The sequence below is a fragment of the Blennius ocellaris genome, assembly GCF_963422515.1.
Source record: "Blennius ocellaris genome assembly, chromosome: 13".
NCBI classification, from domain to species: domain Eukaryota; kingdom Metazoa; phylum Chordata; class Actinopteri; order Blenniiformes; family Blenniidae; genus Blennius; species Blennius ocellaris.
Genome location: NC_137662.1, coordinates 9110652 through 9135119, shown reverse-complemented (window position 1 = coordinate 9135119; position 24468 = coordinate 9110652). Strand labels below are relative to the sequence as shown.

General features: G+C 42.9%; 1 protein-coding gene across 1 annotated transcript in view; it reads left to right on the top strand.

The window, feature by feature from the left end:
* The window catches only part of ugp2b (UDP-glucose pyrophosphorylase 2b), a 31991-nt gene that overhangs the window by 5701 nt on the left and 1822 nt on the right, over positions 1-24468 (top strand). Inside the window, exons 3-9 of the mRNA XM_080507109.1 lie at positions 908-1015; positions 14273-14458; positions 19086-19219; positions 21749-22046; positions 22160-22357; positions 23191-23433; positions 23543-23647. Of these exons, the coding sequence (XP_080363235.1) occupies positions 908-1015; positions 14273-14458; positions 19086-19219; positions 21749-22046; positions 22160-22357; positions 23191-23433; positions 23543-23647 (1272 nt within the window). The remainder of the gene's footprint in view (positions 1-907; positions 1016-14272; positions 14459-19085; positions 19220-21748; positions 22047-22159; positions 22358-23190; positions 23434-23542; positions 23648-24468) is intronic.

Genomic DNA, 24468 nt, shown 5'->3' with positions numbered 1-24468 from the left:
CAGTCCCAGAGTCCTGAGGATGGGTTGTGTTTCATAGTCCGGTGACGGACGGTGGAGTATAAGGGGAAGGAGGGGCCTGGATGAAGCGCAGAAGGAGGTAACAGGGGATCCTGAGTTGAGAAGGAAAGAACATAATGAAGCTACAATACAATGGAACATCTGCAGCATCACTGATTGTTTTTTTAAAAAGCCTGTAACACAAGTTTTAAAATCACTAATGGTGTTATGTTAAGTTAAGTTAAGGAGCAGCCCAACAATTGTTCTGTCAGCGGAGACGCATACCAGCAAACAAGGACAGCCATCCCTCCTACGCACACAGAATGCAATGATGAGGGAGTGATTTATAGCGGTGGCATCCAGCATATGCCATGAGGTAGAGCAGGTTTTCATGTATATTACATCACCATAGTCTATTCATGACAAAAGTAGCAGCAAGCAGTGTCGTCTGTAGCAAAAACAAGATTTATTATGGAAATTTTAAACTTTACTCTATTGTTCCGAATACAGGACAAACCTGATTATGAGACGACTCTTCCTCTGCTGACCAGATCTTGTTTTTTTATGAAGATATGAATATTACAGTTTCACCTGCTCCTCGTCATCCTCGCTGGCATCCAGGCATTTGAGATGCAGCATGTTTAAAGGCGTTGTTCAGATCTTTCCGGTGGCCTCTCCTCTCCCTGACATGTTCACTAGGTTTTCAGGTACCTGATATTTGTAGGTCAGATGTCCACAGAACTCATCATAATACGTGGAGTTGAGTTTCAGACCCCAAATATGAGCCTACCCCACTCCCCCCCCCCCCCCCCCCCCCCCCCAGATAGTGTCACCATTAATCTTTGTAAACTAAACGTTTCTGTGACAAGAACAAAAGTGTAAAATATCTGACAAAATGTCTGTTTTTCAGGTGTCCAGGAAAGACTTTGAGGGCTTCAAGAGTCTCTTCCACAGATTTCTGCAGGTCAAGGGGCCATCGGTGGAGTGGATCAAGATCCAAAGGCCTCCAGAGGATTCTGTAAGTCTGATCGGATGTTGTTGAGTGTTGTTGGATATGTGCTTATATCTTGGAAAATAAATAATATATTATTAATATTAAAACATAACTTGACTCCAGCATTTCAAATTTCTCCATTCTACAAGAAACGGTTGCTGACAATACTCTGGCATGTCCTGTGTGTGAAGAGAAAGTAAACGCAATAATATCTAACTCGGTATATAAGTAACTTCTTACCAGAGGATTCATGTTCCAACTTCATGCAAGTGACCATACTTGTCCTCTTCTGCTTCTCTTTCAGTTTCTTCTAAACTTTAAACAGATAAAAGTAGTGTGCTCAGCGCTGAAACACTTGCGACTGACATGTTTTGGCTCACTCTTTTGCCAAGTTATCATTTCCTTCCCATCAGTGCACCAGATTGCTGCATTTCCCTTGCAAAGGTGGCAAAAAAAACTGACTGAAACTGTCCCTGCGAACAGCACATTACAGTAGAGGAAGGGACATTATGTTCATGTTCAAACATATGCCCAACACTTTCAGTAATGCACTATATTTGATAGAAATTCAGAAAGTACTTAAGACGCTTCTGTCGAATATAATTGGCACATACCGATGTTTCTTCACACTCACTTTGAAGTTTTGGAGGCGAGAACTATCATTTAATCCAAGTTTAGGTGAGTTGATGAGATTAATTGAGCAGTCTTATTGCAACCCCTTATTGCTATTTTCAGTTATTGCAAACAAAAGGGTTACGCTGCTTTGTACACAACATCGTTGTCACACTAAAGTCTATGAGCAGGTTTGATTTCTGCGACAAGGCAGTTATACATTTATTTGTAGAGCTACAAGGTCCTTCCACTCTGCACCGCACAGTTACACAAGTTTTTTGTTTTCTTTCTCCTCACCAGCTGCCTTAACTGTTGCACAGGTTTAACTTTTTAAAGTGAAGATTCTCTTAATTATGATGCCCCTGCTAACGCTCTCTTTGAGGGCTCCACAAAAAGTAGGTTAAAATTAAAAATGAATGGGACCACATGTGGCTCATCACCTTGAGTTGGGTTTAATCCCGCGCCTTCACGCCTTCAAATCTTATACGGGCACACTTTATAACACTTCTGTAATAAAATAAAAAAAATCTCACTGCTTTTGTTTTCTTGTTCGCTGCTTGCAGAACAACAAACATAGGGCGTACAGACACTGGATATAAAGAACAGAAGTGATCCTCTATTTATCTCATGACACACTTTATTACTGTCAATGCAGCTCCTACTAATACTGAAACTTGCTTCCCTATGTGACGTCCACTCCTAATGTGAGTGGAACATTCAGCTCTCTTTATGACCTGACGCAAAAAAGCGAGGCCTCACTGATAAGATTTGATGTCAAAGTCAGCAGTGTGAGGGCAGTCCTTGGCCCATGTCTGCTTTTGGTTTGACCTGGAGAAGCCCTGAACAACTTGGCTGAACTCCAAGTGGACTTTAACATAAACCTTAATTAGCCGTCTTGACAGAATACAGGACAATTTCTCTACGAGTGCCTTGTCGTTTTCTTTCCCTTCTCATATTGGCGCAGTCGAATTACACTTCCACCTCATGCTTCTCGGATATTATCCTCCTCGTTACAACATTGGAACGCTGGCCCATTATGCCACGCGTCATTTCACAAACCCAACAATTTCCACGTGAGAATGAACAAGAACCAGGAAGAAGACAAACTTTGATTTCCTGCAGAGCCAGAGGTAGAAACTGAAGTCGGGACACGGGAAAGACCAAGTACAGTAGCAGATGGTATAGAGAGGAGGAATCGGGCTACAGGGCAGAGAAGCAAAGTTAACAACATGTAATTGTGGCATCAAAGTTTGGAAGAGGACAGAAGCTATCTGCATTAAAGACGTTCTGCCTGTAGCATAATCCTCACAGCAGGATAAAATAGTGAACGATTACCAAAAACCTACCTTCTCAAATAGGAAACTGTGGATCCATATCTTTAAAATGGAGAGTGAGAGAATTATGTGTATTGTGATATGATAACAATACGTTCAAATTAAAGGGTTGAAAGTGATATTCCACGATCTTTTCCTCTGGTACCGTCGAAGAAAACTGACTAAATTTAAGATATTCACAAACACTGGTCGAATTCTGTATTTCTGCAGATGCAAATCTCCAAATAATCTCCGTTTGTCTTTATCGGGAAGACCACCAGCTGAATACCTGATTTCTTGTACAATGTATTTGTTCGGTCATCAGTAACATCTGAAAATTACAATTTTCCTTTCTCTAGTATTTACGATGGTGCCTGTGGGGTATGACTACAGCAAGCATGGTTTATAGCTCGCTTGTAGCAACAGTTTTATTCAGCAAACGTGAAATGTATTTAAAACTACACTGATCAGCGTTTACATTAGATTACTAACAAGTGGTAACACTTGGACAACTTTGATTATTTCTTTATCAGCACTTCTTAGCACTTGGTACAACATATTGTATTCAAAGTTAGAAACAAGAAAAATAACTTAAAAAAAAAAATCACAGTGTAATATATGAATACAGCATTTCACTTCCTTGTATTAAAAAAAAAAAAGAAAAGAAAAGCATGCAAGCTTTTTCTAACAGTATTTATCAGAAGTGTCCAAAGGAAAGGGAAACTGGTGACAGGACAGCAACAGGGGAGAATTTTCCTCATAACCTACAGAACATTAAGATCTTCTGCCGACGTCTTGGTGTCAGGATACCGCAGCCTCGAGCAAAATCAAGGGGATGAATAATTTACAGCAAAGTCCTGGTTTGAAAGGCAGAACATTTGTGTTGCTTTATCGCTGCATGATTACGTTCATTTGAAAGTTATTAGGTCGGAGTACATTTTTTAAAACGCCAAGGTACCAGTCATGTGTTTGCTTCCTTATAAAGTCGAATATAAATGCTGCTTTCTGTGTTTTTTTGTTTTTGTTTTTGTTTTGTTTTTTTAATCCTCAACCCGGGAGAGCAGCCAAACCACAGGAGTCTTCAGTTTCCTTTGTGCCATGCATCTGTTTCTTTTACAAAGTCATCAGCGTGTCTTTCAGTTGTTGTTCTCCTTCGCCCGAAAACAGCACATTTTGGAGGTCTTCCTTGTGTTCATCAGCCACAAGGGAGACTTTCACCGCGCTCCTCCAGTTTCCATCGTTTATGTCGAGCTTCAAAGTACACAAGTGAAAAGTCTTGACTGAGCTACAAGTGAAAACTTCTCCGATTCATCCCGATCTCCAGGGAAAGGGGTCTGTGAAGTCACTGGGAATTGTTGAGCAGTTGACGACAATGCCGGGAAAGCAAAAAAAAAAAGGGAAGTAAATTAATCAGCAGAGAAAAACAAGTGTCCATTCACGGGCTGCTTTTCAAACACTGGTCGCTTTCTTTTAATGTTGTGACTTTTCGCTGACGCTTTCAGCAATGTGGCCTTGTGCATCTGTCATTAATGTACAAATCAAACTCGTATGTTTTCTGTCATGGTGAAGCAGATCAGTTTCACCACGGCGGCCTGTTTGTGGACGGAAACGTGGAACTGGAAGGAGCACTTGTGGGAAAACAGGAAAGACTTAAAGAAACTGTGGCGATACAGTGTGATTAGTCAAAAGTGAATGAAGTGCAGGTTACTGCCAAATTTTAACCCCCCACCCCCCCAAAAGCTATTTCCTGAATAAAAATTTTCATTCATCCCTCATTTCAGTATTTTGTTTACACAGTCTAATAACACAAACCTCTCACTGTAACGTATCTCCACATTCTGACATCACGATTCCCAAAGTTGGAAAAACCACTTGTAACGTTAGAAATGCGCTTTTTCGGGAAAGCATTGGAACGCCAACAAAAGCAGTCACAAGTCACTAGAATCATCTGGTTTCTAAAGAAATAAACTTTAAATAAGAGTTCGGGGTTGTTTTGTTTTAGATCTACGACCTGTGAAAGTCAATTGATTTAAAGTTTTATTTCAGTGTTTTGCGCATTGGATGTATTTTTTCTCTTTTCAGCTATAAATATCTCCTGAGACATTACATTCAACATATAAACTTTTCTTTTTGAGTTCTGTCATGATGCTACAGGCTGAGCTAAATGGAAACAGTTGTATTTGTCCTTGCTGTGGACACACCCGGTCTTTAGATGATGTATTGAGAAGGAAATCCTGCGTCACACACATATTAACAAAGATTCACATTTGTTCTGACGCTAATTACACACTGCTTTATGTGGTCATACCTGAATGACTGCTTTCAACTATTTAACATAACCGCTTCAGGGTTTGTTGTGAAACGTAGTCGAGCGTGAACACACCCTCTCGCCGTACGAATGAAATGATTAAGTTTGTTGTCATGGGGCTTTTTATACTGACGATGCACGAGGAAAGCCTCACGGGGTTAAATCAGTTTTCTAAGTGGCTGCTCTTGATATTGTGCTCCATGAGATCCTTGAGAAAGCGTGTGAAAGCCACGTGTTTGTAGCAGACTTTGAAGCACAGTTGAAGTGTTTTACTTTGAAGATTATCAGTCTTTCTGTTTACTGAAGGTATAATCAAGGCGAGCTCTGTCGTTGACCTGACGGGACTCATATTTGTGTTTTATTAGCACATTTTATTCCATGTGCTTGAAGTATTTGCAGATGGAACAAAGTGCAATAATGGCCACGTTGAACGAATTGCAGTCCCGAATGTTTCCCCAAGCCCAAACCTTGAAATCTTTGTTTTTTAAGTTACCATTTGGTTTCCCTGATCCGTGACCTTTTACAAACCATATATACTAAGATCCTGTATAGAGCGTGCTAAAATCCGTGTTCTCTGTTTGCGTATGTTTTGCGAGTGTTGCAACTAACAACAACGCCATGAGTGACATTGGGGTCTGTTTATTTGAAATCTGCTGGAAATAGTCTTGGTTCCATGTTTGGTTATTTGCCATACAGTGACTGGATGAGGCTCACATGCACAGAAAAAGTGATATTATGGAGGAAGTTATCAAGCATATCAGAGTGTCACGGCAAATAAATCATAATTTGGGGAACAAAATTAAAAAAAGAGAGAAAGAAAAACGTGATATGGGACATGGTCGGTCACAAAGTCAAAGCCGTCGGCAAAAAAAAGAAAAGGGCAACAGAAACCATGAATAAACGATTGCAAGTCTACAGATACAATTTGTGGGGAGGCAGCTGAGGAAATTAATTGAACCACATTAACAGCAGCATCTTTGCAAGTTTGTTTTAAAAAAAAAAAGAAAAAAAAAAGCTAAATCATGCTATTGTAAATTATTATGTGATCATAAACTTCTCCCAGTAATTTAATACAATATGCTTTTCTTATCTGGCTCCAGCTCCTGTAATAAACAAGATGTGCGACGTATTGCAAAAGGACACGTGTAACTGACAAACTCTGCGGAAAGTCGTGGTTTCCCAGTACATTTCAAAGAAGGAAGCCTGTCCGGCGCTCCTCATTAATCACCCGCTCTGCGAGTTGAAAGCGAGCAAGAGTCACGGCTCACATAAACGTGTCCAGGTCCTCTGGAGAAAACGAAGGGCGCGACGCGTTCGAATCGTCGGACCGGTCTTGAGTCCCGATTCGTCTCGCTCGACTCTGACCTCGCCATCCCCTCGGCTCGCCAACCAAAACTGCACACAAGCACAAACTGACAACCTAATCTAATCTGCCTTTCCTCGCAGCTCTCCGCTGAGCAAACAGTCACTGCGTCACTCTAAAATCTTCAGATCCCATATTTTTTTTTGTGTTTGTTTTCTCTTTTAATAAACCTAAGCATAAATAAATTAGGAAATTAATAACAATTAGCAGACAGTGAGTGTCTAGAGTCGAACTGTTGATTCTATCGTTTCCAGTAGAAACTGACACGTGGCTGCAGTGATTCAGTGGCATGTTTTAATATCGTTAAGTCATGCAGATGTACGAAGTAAACAAACGATACAGTATGTCACAATATCATTATCGTGGGTTGTGACGCGTGCTGCTTTGTCAGGTCGTCCGTATCGATTAACATATATTACTGGTCAAGCCATTCAAAGAACGTGTTTCGCACTTCCAGACGATCATCACGTCCCTGTGATTTTAAATTATAATTTACATGACAAGTGAATTATATCTGTGCAACAAAAAAAAAAAGGGGGGAGCAGCCTCCAAAAAGCTGGTGTGTTTGTTAGCTGGTCTGAGGTCACATGACTGATTCTGTCGGTCAAGAACATTTGAGTCTCTTCAGGATTATTGCTGCACTATGTGAAAGTGGTGTGTGTGCCACTTCAGTGTAAACAGTCAAACCCCACTGAAGACGAGATTGTACGTTAACCACAGTCATCCTGTGAATCTAATGATGACCTGAACTACAACCACAGTAATTTAGCCTAGAATCATGGTAGTTATGATCTCCACTCGTAAGTCACCCTGAGTTTAGTCCAGTATACTAACTGATTGAATGCTTCACTGTTTTTACAGTAATATCTCTGCAGAGAACCCACAATTTTTCTATGTATTACTCTGGTTTATAAAATATGTCCACTTACAGCTCTCTGGTTACTTATAGTACACACAAAAAAGTGTATCGACATTCCCTGCATGATATGAACCCCTTATATTACACGGGGCTATGGTTTAAAATCCAAGGCTATTCTCAGACTTTTATTTATGCTGTATTTCATCATGATTCAAGGTTAAATGTCTGCTCCATTGGAGAAAATAATTCACGTTATGTGTGAAATCTCGCTTTTCTCATCACTCATATTGATCTGAAGAGTCTCTTACCACCTCGTCACACTATTGAAGTCATAGGGTTTCTGTCTCATTAACATACTTCTCATACTACAAAACTGGGTGAGAAATTTAAAGTGGACAGTAATGTGAGTTAAGGATGTTAATGGCGACTAATTTTTCTGTCTACTGAATGGAAAAAATAAAGCTCAAAACGGTCATAATTTAGCAGAATTCATCGTGAAGCATTTTTAAACATTGTGCCTGGATGCAATTGAGATTTCATTCTTCAGCAGCCATATCAGTTTTAAAATTCTGAAGTACCTGGTTCATTACCCCAGCGTTCAGTTATTCTGGACATTATTTGACTTTGCATCCCCCGCAGGGTTTGTCCTGTCTGTTCCGCTTAACTTTCTCTTCAACAAAGTTAAGTGGAACAGAACTGTGGAACTTAAACATGTGTAAAGCTGAAATTGATTTCACCAACTACTATTTTTAGTTTTGAAGTTTCATTACATAACCACATGCACGCATTCTTAATGGGAGTAGTAACTAACTGGTGAAATAATAACTCCATTTACCCGCTTTAAATTACTGATGTCAATACAAACCTTCCGACAACTGCCTGTGTAATTAAATATTTATAGATGCTGTATATTTATTTTAGTAATTGCTGGGATTGTTGGTAGGTGCTGGCGAAGCAGCTGTTAAACTGCAATGTTCTCTAATACATAATAAAAATTTCCCATTTCATTAACGTAGAATGTGTTGTCAAAGTGAGATTAATTTATTTTGAACTAATCGTGTTGATGTTCCAGATGGTTTGAGCTGAAAAGGTGGCTGAGGATTTGGAATGGTTGTTTGCAGGCTGGAAACAAAAAGTGCTGGAATGTCACACACGCACGCACGCACACACGCACGCACACACACAAGACTACAAAGACACTTAACTGCACGCTGCCCTAGGAGTTGTAAACGGTCATGTGGTGTGTCTGTGTGTGTGCACATGTGTGTGTGGCGTGTAAAAGATGAGTTCGAGGACAACTTTGTGCATTGTTCTCATGTCGTGGCTGATTGCCAGAGGAAGTCTTTGTGGTTTGGGTCATCCTGAATATCTTATATCAAGTTTCCATAAATACGAATTAAGAATTTTAAGTGGTTTAAGGAAGGGAAAATATGTTAATGTAAAAATGCGTGCGTATAATAGATAAACGCTCTGTGCGAGATGATTACTTAATGCCCACAAAATGTGATCCGGACTTTTTTTTTTTTTTTGCATCTGGTTTGGATGCTTTTGGCAAAAAGGAATATGAAATGTATTCTGACGAGGGCTCTTTGGACATCAGTTGTATTTATCGTTCTAAATCCGATTTCAGCTGACTGCGAAAAGTTGTGGCTGGAAGATTAGGCAAAGCTAATTTGTGACATGAGGCTCTAATCCCAGTACCTGCAGGTGAACCCTCTGTGGTTCCCCGGGGGAGGATTTCAACTCGCGACTGCTCAGGTTGCGTCAGGAAATGTGTCAAAACGAATCGCACAATAGTCAGACAGGCCAGGTTGGATTAGAATAGCAGGGACATGGTGTGAAGCACCTTTATAATTTTCCTATCCTCAAACGTTTTCCATAGTTGGAAGAAACCGTTTTATTTACGATCAGATTTTACTTCAGCTTGATCCACACAAGGATTACAACTTGTTTCTTATTTGTTAAATTTGCTAAATATTCATATATAGCTTATCTTTCTTTCACAAGAAAAAAAAATATATTTAAAAAAATTCTTACTGTATTTATGAACGGGAGGTTATGCATCTTTTTTTACCGTTTGCACGAGATCACAAAATGTCTCTGAAGAAACAGAGACAGTTTTATTGTTTCTTACAAGACATCCTTATTTTTACACAATAGCATAGTTATGCAGACAAAGACAAAAATATCCATGAAAAGTTGTCATTACACTTTCACATCTCGATCATTAGAGTTCTTACAGCTGTCATGAGGTTGCACGTTGCCGTCGTTCCATGTTTTGCAGGTTTATTTTTACTCAAGCCAAGATTGTTTAGGTTTTTTTTTCTCTCCTCCAAACAGAAGGAGGAAATCTTCTTGTTTAACGGAACTTATTTTTGGTCTCAAAATAGAAAAGTAGAATCTTCCGGGCAATGTTGATAGATTTGATCGTTCTTTATTTAGCCCTCAGTGAGGAAATTCACAATAGACTCAGTCGGATTGCTTGAAGCTTGAAGCACGTTAAAATATCACTATAATTTCAGTTAATGGGCTTTAATGATCAAAATATCAAATAAATGAAGGATGGCTTTGTGTTTGTCACTGCTTCTGTGGCAGATTTGATGGAAAACTGAGTCGACGTTAAGTTTGAGTTAATAAAGTTAATAAGCTTTTCGAAATTACAGCATAGAAATCTGAAGAAAATAACGAGGAACTATCCCGTCAGCACAATAAAAGGAGCTCTCTTTGGTTAACTTTGAGCAACTTTGCCATATATCACACTGGATGTGTTATACGAGTTAATTAGCATATGGTCCTTCTGGTATTGTGTGATAAATTGATTCAGTGGGTCATTTTTAATGTGAAAAAAGGAATAGAGATCCCGTTGGACGTCTCTGGCAAATTCTGAGGAGAGTTTCACCTCATCCCAACACAAACAGAAATGGCTCTTGTTTTGAGTCGGTTGTTTGTGTTGGCAGTCTGAACTTAATATCCTGAAGCCAACAAACAATTACTGAAAGCCTGCTTCACATCAGCTTATTGAGAAAGAGATAGAAGGCCATTCATCTTTGAAATGGCACACCCAAATCTGTGCCAAGTACCACTGTTGTTTAAACAACGTGGCTTCTGGGAGGCAATATTGCAAGACATTTGAGGAAGCAATTGCTTGGTGGTTGGAGTGAGCAGAGAACTCCAGAGCCTTTTGGCACATTCCTGCTCATTCAAAGAATCCTAATCCCAGACAATTAAGATGTTTGTACCATGTGACGCGAGGCCCGCCACATTGAATTAACGGACATGTTTTTTTGTGATGTTGAAAATGAAAATCGGACCTCGCATGAGAGGAAATCAAGCGCGTAGTCGTTTGCCAAACACACACGGGGCAGTGAACCAACTTTCTAACCACTGTGGCGAAGCCAACAGCAAATTATTTAGTTATGTAATTCTCCTTGTTACATCAGTGTCGTGCTTCCACTCCACTTCAACGAGGACTGTGGTGTTTGTATATATCTCCCCTCCTCCTCTGTTGCTGATTTACATGTTGCGCAAACCCTGCCGTGGTTGTATGACATTTTAAATCCTGCTGACGTGTGCCAGTCCAAAATTATAATCCAGCGTCGGGCCGGTGGCAACAGATAGACATGTCTTGTGGATTTATTCCAGCTGTTTATTCCTGCAGTGGAAACAGAGTGGTCACGATCGGGCGAGGAGGGTTAAAAACTCCAAGGTTCAAAAGGGAGACTACGATGCCCTAAACTCTGAATGAAGCAGGTTTTAAATGGAAATTTAATTGGAAATCACATTTCTTGTGCTTTTCCTCAACTGAAGTAACGTATCAATTCATATTGATAACTTCAATCAAATACGAACCACTTAAATAATCACACGATGGAGAAATGGTTTACTTGAGGTTACTGATTGTAATGTTACCTTGGAAACGAATGAGCACATACACACACACACACATTTGTATTTATCATTTGTACATTTCATTTATTCTCACTCATTTCCTCCAAACCTTTAAAGCGAATAACACCTGCTTGACCTCGTCTTCATCACCTCTACAACATGTCTTAAGTTAAACGCGCGAGAGGGGGAATACCTGCTCACACAGACATGGAGGAGAAAGAGGGGAAAAGGCGACTCTCGTCCAGAAAGGGAAACATCTGGGTCTGGAAGCTCTCCCTCCGGGGGTACAGGGGTCGGATGGGGGATATCGGCTGGAAAACATTCCAGCAGCGAGAACCAAACACACTCCAGCAGCCGTGTGTCTTCACTCCAAACACAGTTTTATTTTCCAAACACCGTGCAGTAAACAAAGCCATTGTCATTGATCAGGCTTTCGCCTTCAGTCAACTTGTTTCACAACTTTCCATCGGCGAAAACGTCCAGTAGTCCTCCGCCGTGACCGCCCGCCGAGTGTGAAGGACGGAGACGGAGCAGCAGCTGTTCCTGCGTTGTGTGTTGTGTTTGTAACCTCACACCCGACGTGGGGCGAGGTTTGGGGGTGGGGGGGTGGGGGGGATCACCCCAGAGGAGAGAGCGTCTGTTTCCATCAGGAGGTCTGCTGTGTGTGTGTCTGCCGTCACGGACTGGCAGCTCCGGGGTTGAAGCAGGAAAAGTCACAGGATGACCGACGCATTTCTGATATTTTTGAAGGTTTTTTTACCCAATGATCTGCTTCGAACAAACGGGAATCCGTTGCAACATCTGGTTCGAACAGAATGTCCCTGGATGCTTCTGCACGTCATTTTCAACTTTATTTGTCAGATTCTTGATGAAAGTATGACGCTGGACGAAGCTCAAAGACAAAGCCACAGGCTGTTGGTTCAGTTTCACCTTATTAAAGAAAGGCTTTCCTGTGAATTTGTATGGACCCTGGTTTTCTGGTTGGCTGAATATTAAGTTCTTCCATCTTGCCCGCGTTCCATGCAGGAGAAGGAAAGAAGTCGATACATGATGTGTGAATATGCTGATGTGAGGGTTGTAATATTGATCCAGGTGTGTAGATTTACACTGAGACACACACACACACACACACACACACACACACACACACACACACACACAACACACTCCAATAGGTTCACAAGAATCGCTTGGTACTCCATTTAAACCCGGCTGTGTTGTATATTAAGCCATTACGGTCAGTATTGTGTGCACCATGACTCTTTTGTATTTTCAACTTTGTGTTAATGTCCTTCTCTTGTTCAGAGAAGCAGATCAAGTTAATGATTTGCGACATTTTCACATTTCCACATCAGCTCAGCTCATTTCAGTGCTCAGCCGGTGATTCATCAGCCCACACTCGACACCGTGACGCGATCTGATCGGCATTACTGAATTGTTTATTAGAAGTGATTTGCGTGAACAAAAGCGGAAGCATCCCAAATTCAGATCCTTTAGGCGGCTGCAATGAGTGAGTCACAGGTAAATTACGAAAACTCATGGTGACATGGGTGAGATTGCAAAATTCTACTGCCTTTCATACCCTGGTTTGAACCAAGACGGGGCTCTTCGGCGGAGCGACAGCAGATGTGTGTATTACATCAGACAGCACATCCCCTCCCGCTCATTTCTCTGTGACGTCAGCGTTGCGTCGGAGCGTTTGTGCGACAGGCAGGCCACAGAGAGAGAGAGAGAGGGAAACGTTATTATGGTGGCCCAGATGGAGAAGAGATGATGTCGTCGGTCATGCTTGGAATACAAGCTTCTCAAAGTATGCTGAGCAACGCCTCTCTCGCATGACTGATGTCTTTAGTGGTGTCAGAACAGTGTCACTTCAACAGTCACAATGAGCTAAAACCAACAAGCAAGGTGAGACGGAGGGAAGGGCTAACTTGTGTGTTTGTTGTTATGATGGAGGAACCTGTTTATTAAAGTCGCTGATCAGGATGTTGAGTCATTAACAGGGAAATTACTGAGTATTTCATTAGGAACAAGCTTCGACCTGTTCTGATCTCCATTTTGAACGTTTCATTCTGAGCAAATTGGCCATATTTGGTTCCTTGCGACTTTTGCCCGTTTCCTAAGATGGAGTTCCTGCTTGATGGGACGCAGATTTAACACTGCGGGAGAGAACCAGTGCATATCACAGATGGCGCTTGACACACTTGGAAGGAAGGACCTCCGATCCTGGCAGGAGTGCTCGGAACAGCATATCGCTGCACAGAGCGACGACTCTCAAGGTTGTCGGTTTGTGCAACAAAGGATTTATTCAGACCTGCTTTGACTCCTTCCTTTTTACAATCATATTTAGCGTGTCAGTTTGTAAAATGGCCCCACAGTAACGGTGCTCTGTAACGACCAGATGTCTTGTACCGACGTCCAAGCGCTGTTTCTTAAAGGTACTGAGAGTTTACATTTCGAATAGATGTGTAAAGTGTTTCATTTGCATTGATTCTTTATTCAAAGGTACTGAATGTAGCGAAGAAGAAAAACAATCACAATTTAAACTCGGAGCTGCAGGAATAAAACTGTGCAGAAGTAAATCCAATATTTATGAAGTGGAGACGGCAGAAAACGAGTGAAATGAATCGTCAGGGTGATGTAAACATTTCCATAAGCCCAGGGTGGGATTATAGTTTTTGAAAGACGCACGTTTGCCGCCAGGATTTGAATCTGCATTACTATAGAGCAGTTTGCACAACATGCACTTGTTAAAATCCAACATCCAGCCTTTTGAGTTGAAGGCAAAACTATCAAAATTGACATTCAGCTCATTATTTAGATATCAGATATATTTAACTGTGAGCATAAACGCACCCTGAAGGTACTTCACATGCGTCTCCTTTTCCTTGACCCTCATTCATCTTTCTCTCTCTCTCTCTCTCCGTCTGTCTTCCAGATCCAGCCCTACGATAAGATCGCTGCTCGAGGCCTGCCGGACGACGTGGCCAACAGCTTGAACAAGCTGGTGGTGGTGAAGCTGAACGGAGGTCTGGGTACCAGCATGGGCTGCAAGGGCCCCAAGAGCCTGATCAGCGTCCGCAACGAGAACACCTTCCTGGACCTCACCGTGCAGCAGATAGAGGTACGGAAACTCTCGCTCAGCTAGTTTTGAATGAGAAAATGTCCTTTTGTGAGGAGTCGTTGCACTGAGAACCCTTGGTTGTGTGCACAGTGTGAATAGATTGTATCACAATGGCACGTTGTATGAAAGTATGTGGAAAAACTGCAGATCTCGTGAACGATTTTCCTTTTAACCAGATGGTCTCACTATCACAATCCAAAAAGATTTATACTGGAGCTGTGTCACTCTGCATTTAGTGATAAAGTTCATATGAACTTACATTCGGGTAACTGAAGATGGTGAATACTCCAGTGTCGCCCAAAAGTATGATAATGACTCCATTAGGTGCTGAATGATGCACTGCATCTTAGTTTAAAGGTCTGTATTGCTTCGCAAACTTCACCCCTTCACCGACTCCGTCAGCTTAAAAAAAAGCCTTCAATCAACATAATCCTCCTGCACCTGATGGTACCTGGAAATGACTGGAGGCGGCGAGAAAAATAGCTACGATAGCGATTACTGTGCTAAAGTACATTTTTCATGTGCCTTACTTGGCTATTTATTTTCTGGTGGCTGTTTGTGTTTACTCCCTAATTTCAAAGACAAATATCAGTGTAGATATCTTGTTCCTCCTCCTCACATACAGCAGCTGATGGTAACCATGGTAACAGTGATCCATACCAGTGCTGCAGTCAATTTAAACGAATAATGGCTGAGGGCTGATATTTCTGTTTAAAAAAAAAAAAAAAAAAAAAAATATATATATATATATATATATATATATTTGGAAGATATTTAAGGTTCTGGCACAAAGTAGTGATACACGTTTGAGAACTTTGTGTTTTAATGATTATGCTGTTGCATCTGCAGTGACAAACCATAACGGTTTGTTAACATTAAGTTTTAAAGTAATAAAAGTTCCAGTTTTACAGGCACATGTGGTCACATCAGATTTGTTGCCTTCAGATTGTCGGTAATTTTGAGCGCCTGAATTATAGACTTAATGCCTATTATTATATTTCTTAACGACAACCAACACAAGAACACCAGGCATTATGTAACTGATATTCACTTGGCGGCACAGAGACACGACTTCAACCTGTAAATTCAGCTTGAGATTTTGTGACACCGACCTGGAAAAGCGAGAGGTGCCTTGCTCAGATGGGTTTTTGACTTTCCCAGTGCAGAGAAGAGACTGCCGAAGAACAGAGCCAAGTCCTGATCGCAGAGAATTGTCACGAGCGCTGAAGGAGTTGTGGGTGGGTTTGTTTGAGTAGGTGCTGCTGAGGTTTGAGCTGCTCAGGATGGGCCTGATTGCACCAGCCGTCTGGGGGGCAAAATCTCTTGATGTTGGAAAGACACGGGGGCGAAGAGGTGCTTTTCAACAGGTCCTGTGTTTGTTCTTTTTAACCCTGAAATCCCAGCCTCGTGGTTTTCCTTCAGCCGATACTCGCTTCAGTTTCACGGAAGTTAAGTAATCTGATTAAAAGCCACCTAATTTAATTTGTCGTGGAAACACTTCTGATGAGATTGAACTTATCCGATTGAAATCACAGTTGGATGGAGGAAGTTGGTCAAACCTTGTTTGTCCAGTCGGGTTCTGTGTAAACGCCACATCGAATTGCTGGGTTTTATTAGCCATTTATAACCGTGTGAAGCAGGGCTGCTCAATTAATCGCATTTTAATCGTGATTACGATCTTGGCCATCTCAAAATTCAGATAATCGAGGAAAAACGATTACGTTGTAGAGCCGATGAACGGGAGCCGGAGGCGGCGTGTTCAGCTTTTATGACCTTAACTGATCACCACAGTGGGGAACTTTATTTTGTAGAGAGGTGGGGTTTCTGAGCGGAAGTAGTTTTGTTGTTACACCGCGTGTGCGCTCCGTTGGAGAGACGAGAGAAAAAATTTGATAAAATGTGTTCGAATGGAAAACAAAGTTCAGAGGTCCTTGTTGAACACGCCGCCTCCGACTCCCGTTCATCGGCTCTACACCACCACTATTTTATTTTGGACCAATTTATCAAAGTATTTCTGTTGGACTTATTTCTTGAAGTATATCTATCCCTTATTGTATTTTCATTTATTTCTTGTTTTCAAAAAAACATTTTATTTCTTACGACTACATTTTAAGATATTTTCATATATTTAACAGGAGACTCTTTTTTTTTTCTTTTTTTTTTTTTTAAACATATTCAATAAATGCTGTTCCAAATTCAAAGACATCGTCGTGATTATGATTTTTTTTTTTTCTTTTTCTCCATACTCAAGCAGCCCGACTTGTGATGTTATCTGCTCTGGTTCCATCACATGCAGATAATCAAGAAAATATGCAGCCAAACCTGAACGTGACGCGAGATTTCTCACTGAACAAGTGAACCAGCATGTTTGCCAAAGACTGTGATACAACTGGTAGTGTTCAGTACCTGCTTTTCTAATTTATTTATTTTTTGCTTTCCTAACTTGTGTGATGAGTGGAAACAAATAGTAGAGTAAGAGTCTGTGCAAGAAAGAGATTGATGGCCACATAGCTGGACGGATCAATGTATAGGAACATTGACAGCTGCAGTCATGACCGCATTAGCAATCTTATCTTCATCAACATCCATCTCTTCTTCTGATCTGAAGAACTCTTCACTGGCTCCAGTTTCCACTCCACCTCAGTTATATATCTGTGACAAACGGCTTGTTGTGACTCAGACTTTGGGAGCAGTTGCCTGATTCAGAGGAATCCACAGTGGGACTGTGACGTCAGAGCGGACGGAGCAAGAGGCGACGAAGCTTGCCTTTTTCCTTCAGCATTCCCGATAGATGCATCAAATACTTTTTATTTATTTATTTTTTTTATGAGACGACTCATGGAAAATCACTGGCACATGTCTTAACTTCCTGATCTCTGTTACATTCTGTGGACGTGTGTTTTTATTTCATCTGCAGGACTTTTGGAAGGAACTCAGTGGGGGGTGTGTGTGTGTGTGTGTGTGTGTGGGGTGTGTGTGTGTGTGTGTGGGGGGGGGGGGGTTGTTGGGCAGGGCTGGCAGAAACACAAGGACGGCTGTGTGCTGCAGGAGAAGAGCCTGTGCTCTCATTTGGACCAAATCCCACCTTTTCCCTACACCAGGAGCTCACCTCGCCCCTGAACCCACGTATATCACTTCACATGGACGACACCATCAACCCCCCCCATCATCCTGGTGGGATGACTACATTTAAACATCGTCAGAACTCTTGATAGTTTCTGTAGCCTTTGAATAAATAAAGTAGTGATGCCGATGTTTGCCGTATTGTGTAATGGAGTTTATACAGTGTTTCATAATGGCCTCGTGGGACACTTCTCCCCTCCCAGCACACTGCCCTCTGTGTCCGAGTGCCTGCGATCCATTTTCTGCTCAGATTACCTGCCCAGTGAATCAGCCTATTGAGAAAAAGAGAACACAGATTGCACTCAGTGAACCCCCCCCCCCCCCCCCAAAAAAAAAAAAAACCACGTCTGCAGTGTGAGAACGCCCCTCTCCGCTCCCAAAGCTCCTTCAGGACTCTTCGTGTTTTGGACCAATTTGGAGTTTAAAAAAGGGGGGGAGGAAGTGTGTGAGGTCAGAAGCATAAGCATGGGTTGAAAACTCAGGCTTTCTACAAGGACGCCACCTGGCTGCAGGAGATTTACAACCTTCAGATTCTGTGGTTGATTCAAGATCGGTGGAAATGAAGGAGAAAGAGAGAACTCGGACAATTCCTGCTTAGATTAAAGCAAAACCTCTGCTTCTATCATCCATGACTGAAACACAAAAATTAAATTTAGACTAGTCGACAAGTCTGAACAAGTAAAATGCTGTGAAAATAGTGAGAATATAGAAAAGGTTAAAATTCTTATTAAAAATTAATACATTTCAGGCATTTTCTTTTCCTGCATTACCGAAACCTCAGGAAAAAACAACTTTAGATCCTCAGACTTGCACATCTGCTCCAAGCGTAGTATATATCCAACTCCAAACGTCTCTTCTGTTCTCATTTATGAAGAGTTTCTGCTAATAAAGTTATAGCGTGGCTATCAACACACAGACGAGACACACAAAGACTGTCGACTCTCTTTTCTTTGCCTTTACGTTGCAAACTGTCAGTTAAGTCAAAAGCAAACAAAAGCTTGTAAACTAATCCCTTTTTGTTTGGAGCGTGTTAGCGTAGTGTGAGAGCGCTACGAAGCGGCGTCACACTTTCTAATGACCTCCAGTTTGAATGCTGCTTCACAGAAAGGTCCCGTTGGACTCCATACGAGGGATTTTGTGTTTGCTTACATGCGGCGTGACGTTCGCTGCCGGCCAACACCCCTCGTGTTTTGTTTTGTTTTTTAACGGGGAAAAAGATGTTCTCGCTGACGCCCGGAAAGAAAAAAAATATCCCATAATCCCCTGCTTTCTCTCACAGACTTCATATTCAACTCTTGACCACCTTCCTCACGTCGGCTTCTCCCTGCTGGTTCCTGTCCCATATCTCCTCTTTTTTTTTTTTTGAGTCATTGTTGGAAAATTGCACGTTAACTCTACGAAGTCAACAAATGAGCTGATATTTCCAAACTTTATAATTAAAGCAATTCCGAAGTCTGAAAAGGTGCTAATATTTTCTATTTATTGTGTTTAATTTTTACCACAGCACCTGAACAAGACCTACAACACAGACGTCCCGCTGGTCCTCATGAACTCTTTCAACACGGATGAAGACACAAAGAAAATCCTGCAGAAGTACACACACCACCGCGTCAAGATACACACCTTCAACCAGAGCAGGTGAGAGCACCCCCCCCCCCCCCCCCCTTCCAGGGTTAAAAAAAAAAAAAAAAAAGCTAATAAGTGGAGGGTATATAACCGTTCATGAACAGAAAGAAACAGGAAGAACGTTTCTGAACGTAGATAAATGTCCCAACTCCGTATTAGCAGTTTGAACTTCCTGGACAAACTCGTTCAGCATCCCGACAGGAAGTAATGTATGAAAAGATGGAAAGGCATCTTAATATTTAATAGCCTTGTTGTTTCCAGTTTATCATTCCAAGTGCAACTTGGGTCCCCCCCCCCCCATTCATTTTCTTTGAATTATTTAGAGCGCTCATATGTTCTGTGGCGTGCGAGGAGGAGATGTCAGCGGAGAGAAAGTGGTTGAACAGTTTGAGCGTCAGTCATCAAAGAGGACAAAGAGGATTCCGTGTCCAAGTGGTGACAGTAATTTATAAGGGGGAAAAATTGAAATTGGCCGTGTGTCACAATCTGCACTTCCAGCTAAATGTGTGAGGAGGTGACGGCTTTCTTTGTTCAGACATTTCAATTATTTTTGGGCCAAATTAAACTGCCTGGCGTCCCTCCAAAGTGAGGAGCGGAATAAATAAGCCCTTTGAAGGTCTTCAACGCTTTGTTAATGTGGGACGCTATTATAAATGCAAATTTTCTATACAAAAGTTTGACTCTTGGTGACTGTGGAGTAAACGATGAACTAATGCAAATCATGAAGCTGTCATTTTAGAAAAACAGGGTTTTTTTTAATAGGAAAAACAATGACTGTAGGGCTTGTATGAGTTTCCTCTGTTCTGGAAAACGGAGCCCAAACTAAAATATTATTTTTAATAATATTGTGAACATAAACAATGTGACAATGACATGACAGTGTTAATATAAGCGTTACTCCAGTGTCACATCCTGCTTCCCTTAATCCAAATATTTGATCGTAGATTGGATAATTACTTCCCAGGCACCGGCAGGAATACTCATAACCTGAGAGGGCGGCTTCAGAGTAACTGAGTTCATTCTCCGCTCAGTCAACAAAATACACCGTAGAGATCTCTGATCAGCTGGATATCTGTGTCTCTGTACGACGAAGAGGAGAAGTCTGTCTTCAGAAGCAGAAGCTCTAACAACTAACAGACAGCGTGAAAAGTGACGGAATGACTGAGATTTGAGACGGGATGAGACCAAACCTTTGAAGTGTTTGGTCTGGTACCAAAGCCTCTCGTCTCCAATAATCTTCCGAGAACAGCGGACTGGAAATAATCCTCCGTTGGAAAGAGGGAGAAAAAAAAAAAGACCTCGGTGCCTCCTCTCACCTGACCGGCTCATCTGCACACTGAAATCTCCTCAAAGTGCCAAAAAAACACAGCCGCGAAGGGTTGTTAACTCGACGTGACACCAACCCCTCTCAGAAAGTCTTTGATCACTTTAATGCACACAGACGACGGCTCGGACTCTCGGCCTGCTTGGAAAAGCCTGAGTCGTTTACTTCTCAGAGCAGCTGTTTGAAGCCCAAGCGCTGATATGAAGATAAGAAATTTACACAGCACCTGTCGCGACGCAGGTTCCTCTCAGACGGGGAGGAAAGCATTTCAATCTTATTATTTGGTCTTTGTGCTGTAAAATTACTGTCCCAGGTCCCGCTGATGAACCGTGAACTGTTGGATTCGTTTGACTTTAACGAGTTGTGTGCGTGGTGGTGGGCTGACGACAGACTCTGAGCATTTCCACTCGTCTTGGTCTACAGTGGCCAGTATTGACTGTAAGGAAGGAACCGTAGTTAAATGTCAGTAGCAGTGGAGGCGCGTTGAGGCAGTTGGGGAGTGAAGACTCGACCTATCGACGAGGCGACCTGGTGGAGCTCGGACTGCTGCAGGAGTTCCTGCTGGGGGTGATGGAACGCTGTCGGAATACGTAGCGCAGCTACATGTTGTGTTTGGAGCTGCGCCTGGTGCACCGAGACCCTTCTTGTCAATCTATATCTATATAAATTTGACAGTGGGGTTGCATGAGATACTGTGAATTTATCGTCATCAACCCATCTCCGGATAATCGGATGACTTTACCGCCATTGCTGCAGACCATTTTCACTCATCACAGAGAAGTTCCCCAGCCTTACCTCAGCTTCTAGCCGACTCATTCTGTGTGGAGCCACGTCACAAGAACCTCCACCCGGGGATTAATAAAGTATTTCTGGCTGTGAACTTCAGTCACTGTGGGGTGAACTCGAAAGGTCGAGCCGCGCCTCACGTCTCAGAGGACTCGGATGATCTGCTGTTGGCGTCGCGGTGTCAGATTCCACAGCACACCCTCAGAGGTCACGTGGGGTCCAAGCTTTACTGGCTCGGGCCTGTTTGGCAGCATTGAGGGTTCGACACCGTATCAGGTCTCAAGTGTTATGGATGATCGGTGTATGTGGAGTGTTGGAGTTCAGCGTGCTCCATGAAAAGAAATGTAAAGCCAACCTGGCGCCATGATAATCGCCATCACAACCTGAAACCTGTCGGTGTGTAATAACCAGGACGGGTTCCCTCCTCGCAGGTACCCCCGAGTCAACAAAGAGTCGCTGCTTCCCGTGTCCACGAGTCTGAGCATGAGCAGCCAGAACTCGGAAGGCTGGTACCCCCCCGGCCACGGTGACATCTACGCCAGCTTCTACAACTCGGGCCTGCTGGACCAGCTGATAGCGCAGGGCAAGGAGTACATCTTCGTGTCCAACATCGACAACCTGGGCGCCACCGTGGACCTGCACATCCTGCACCACCTGGTCAGCCAACCCAACGGCAAGCGCTGCGAGTTCGTCATGGAGGTGACGGACAAGACGCGCGCTGACGTGAAGGTAGGGGGAAGGAGGGTGACGGAGGAGGTTCAGACTCGCAGGACAAGCATTCAAACCTGATAGTAGCGTTACTGCTGTTTTTGATCTCACGGGGCCTTCGCGCTGTCTTCCAGGGAGGCACGCTGATCGAGTACGAAGGAAAGCTGCGCCTGCTGGAGATCGCCCAGGTGCCCAAAGCCCACGTGGATGAATTCAAGTCGGTGTCCAAGTTCAAGATCTTCAACACCAACAACCTGTGGATCTCTCTGGCTGCGATCAAGAGGCTGCAGGAGCAGAAGGCGATGGACATGGAGATCATCGTCAACCCGAAGGTGCGTAGGGAGGCGACGGAGTGACGGAAGGGCTTTCAAACAGGAACACCCTCTAAGGTGGCGTGCTCCAGCAGAACGGCCCCGTGTTAAATATCTCATCTGCCCCAGAGGCATTCAAGGGCTGTTCAGAAGCATGGGTCACCTGTGGTTTCACACAGAGTTCAAGTTTTTCTTGATTCTTATTGAAACCAATCACTAGACGTAAGATTAGACGCAAGGTTTATGTTGTGTCCAATTGTCCACGTGAAATTAACGACTCGATTCCGGTCAAGTACGGGTGATGATCCTGGTGATTACTTTGTTTCTCAGCTGAACAAAAACTGCAATAAGGCTCGTCAAGTAGTTTAAAAAAAAAAAAAAAACTACACCCCCCCGCCGAGAGCTCCAACGAGAGGAAGAGCACCGACGTTTGATATCCTGCAAGGCCTCGCGTGTGTGTAAATAGCAGAAGGTATGCAAACGAGGTGTTTCAGTTTCGCCCGCGGGTCGTCTTAATCCGAGAGCCTCCGTTTGGCCCCGGGGTCCTTCCCTCTCATGACACTCTGCGTCGCCCCCGCTGCCGAGAGCCACTTAAGACAAAAGCAGTGAAGGTTACATAAGTCCCGCTGATGGATCCAGCGCGCCGTTACATCACGGCCATCCAGAGAAACTTTTCAGGGTCTAATTTTAGTTTCTCCGTATTGAGCTTCGCTCGGTTTTCCGAAGATTCGGCACCTCGGGAATATTTTCCCCATCCTGTGTCAATCCTGCCACGGCTCCGGCCTCCGGAAAGCCAAATGTCTCCGTTCAGATGAAGACGGAAAGTCCAACCCCTCTGTCCCCGTCATCCTCAGACGCTGGACGGCGGGCAGAACGTCATCCAGCTGGAGACGGCGGTGGGCGCCGCCATCAAATGCTTCGACAACGCCCTGGGAATAAACGTCCCCCGCAGCCGCTTCCTGCCCGTGAAGACCACGTCGGACCTGCTGCTGGTCATGTCCAACCTGTACAGCCTGGACGCCGGCTCCCTCACCATGAGCCCCAAGAGAGAGTTCCCGACCACGCCGCACGTCAAGCTGGGAAGCTCCTTCACCCAGGCGAGTGTCGGAGCGTCGCCGAGAAAATATCTTCTAGTAGAGTGGTGTGGAGAGGAGATGACGTCATTCGGACTCTCTGATGTGTGTGTGTGTGTGTGTGTGTGTTCAGGTTCAGGAGTATCTGACCCGCTTCGAGAGCATCCCCGACATGCTGGAGCTCGACCACCTGACTGTGTCTGGAGACGTCACCTTCGGGAAAAACGTGTCGCTCAAGGTAAATGGCTAACGTGAATAGAAGATGCTTTTCCTTCCAATTTAGAGTCACAAACGGTGAATTAAGCGTGAAAATTTTTTCTTTTTCTTTCGAAAATTATCTGTGGAAATAAATGTAATACCATTGGAAAGTTTTGTATATTCTATATATGAAATGGTGACAGTTGTCTGGAGATACCACACCGTTACACTATATTGTAAAGTATTACACCATTTTACAATATTCAAGCAATAATCCCAACTTGTTGGCTTGAAGTTTAATTGACCTTGTGTCTCCACTTGGTGGAAATTTCTCAAGGATTGTTCTTATCTGGACTCGATCCAGGATTAACATTTTATTCTAAAGGGGACACGTGATGGAAAAATCTGATTATTAACGGATTATTAATGTATAATTTAGTATTTGATCTCCTTTGAGAATACATAATGTCCGTTTGTCACGAACTAAGAACACAATCCAAGTGGTCTTTTAGTATTATGCTGTTCAGGGAACTGCCCGAGGGTTATGTAATAGTCGGGACAAATTTAATTACCGTACTTGCTTCTCACCAAGAAAGGAAAAAAAAGTTTGTTTTGAGCTGTAAAGACGGTGTGTCTTCATCTGGGAAAAGCACAATGTGAGGATTAATCTTATTATGACGGGAATGTCCCACAAAGTAAAGATTAAACTTGGCACGAATTGTCATATAGCGTTTTATTGAGAAAAAAAATGTCGGTTGCCATGGTAACTGCGATGCTTTCTTTGCGTCCGTGGACGACATGGCGGGAAGCCTCTGAGTCGCTTTTAATGACACGTGAACTCATGCCCCCCCCTCCCTCCCT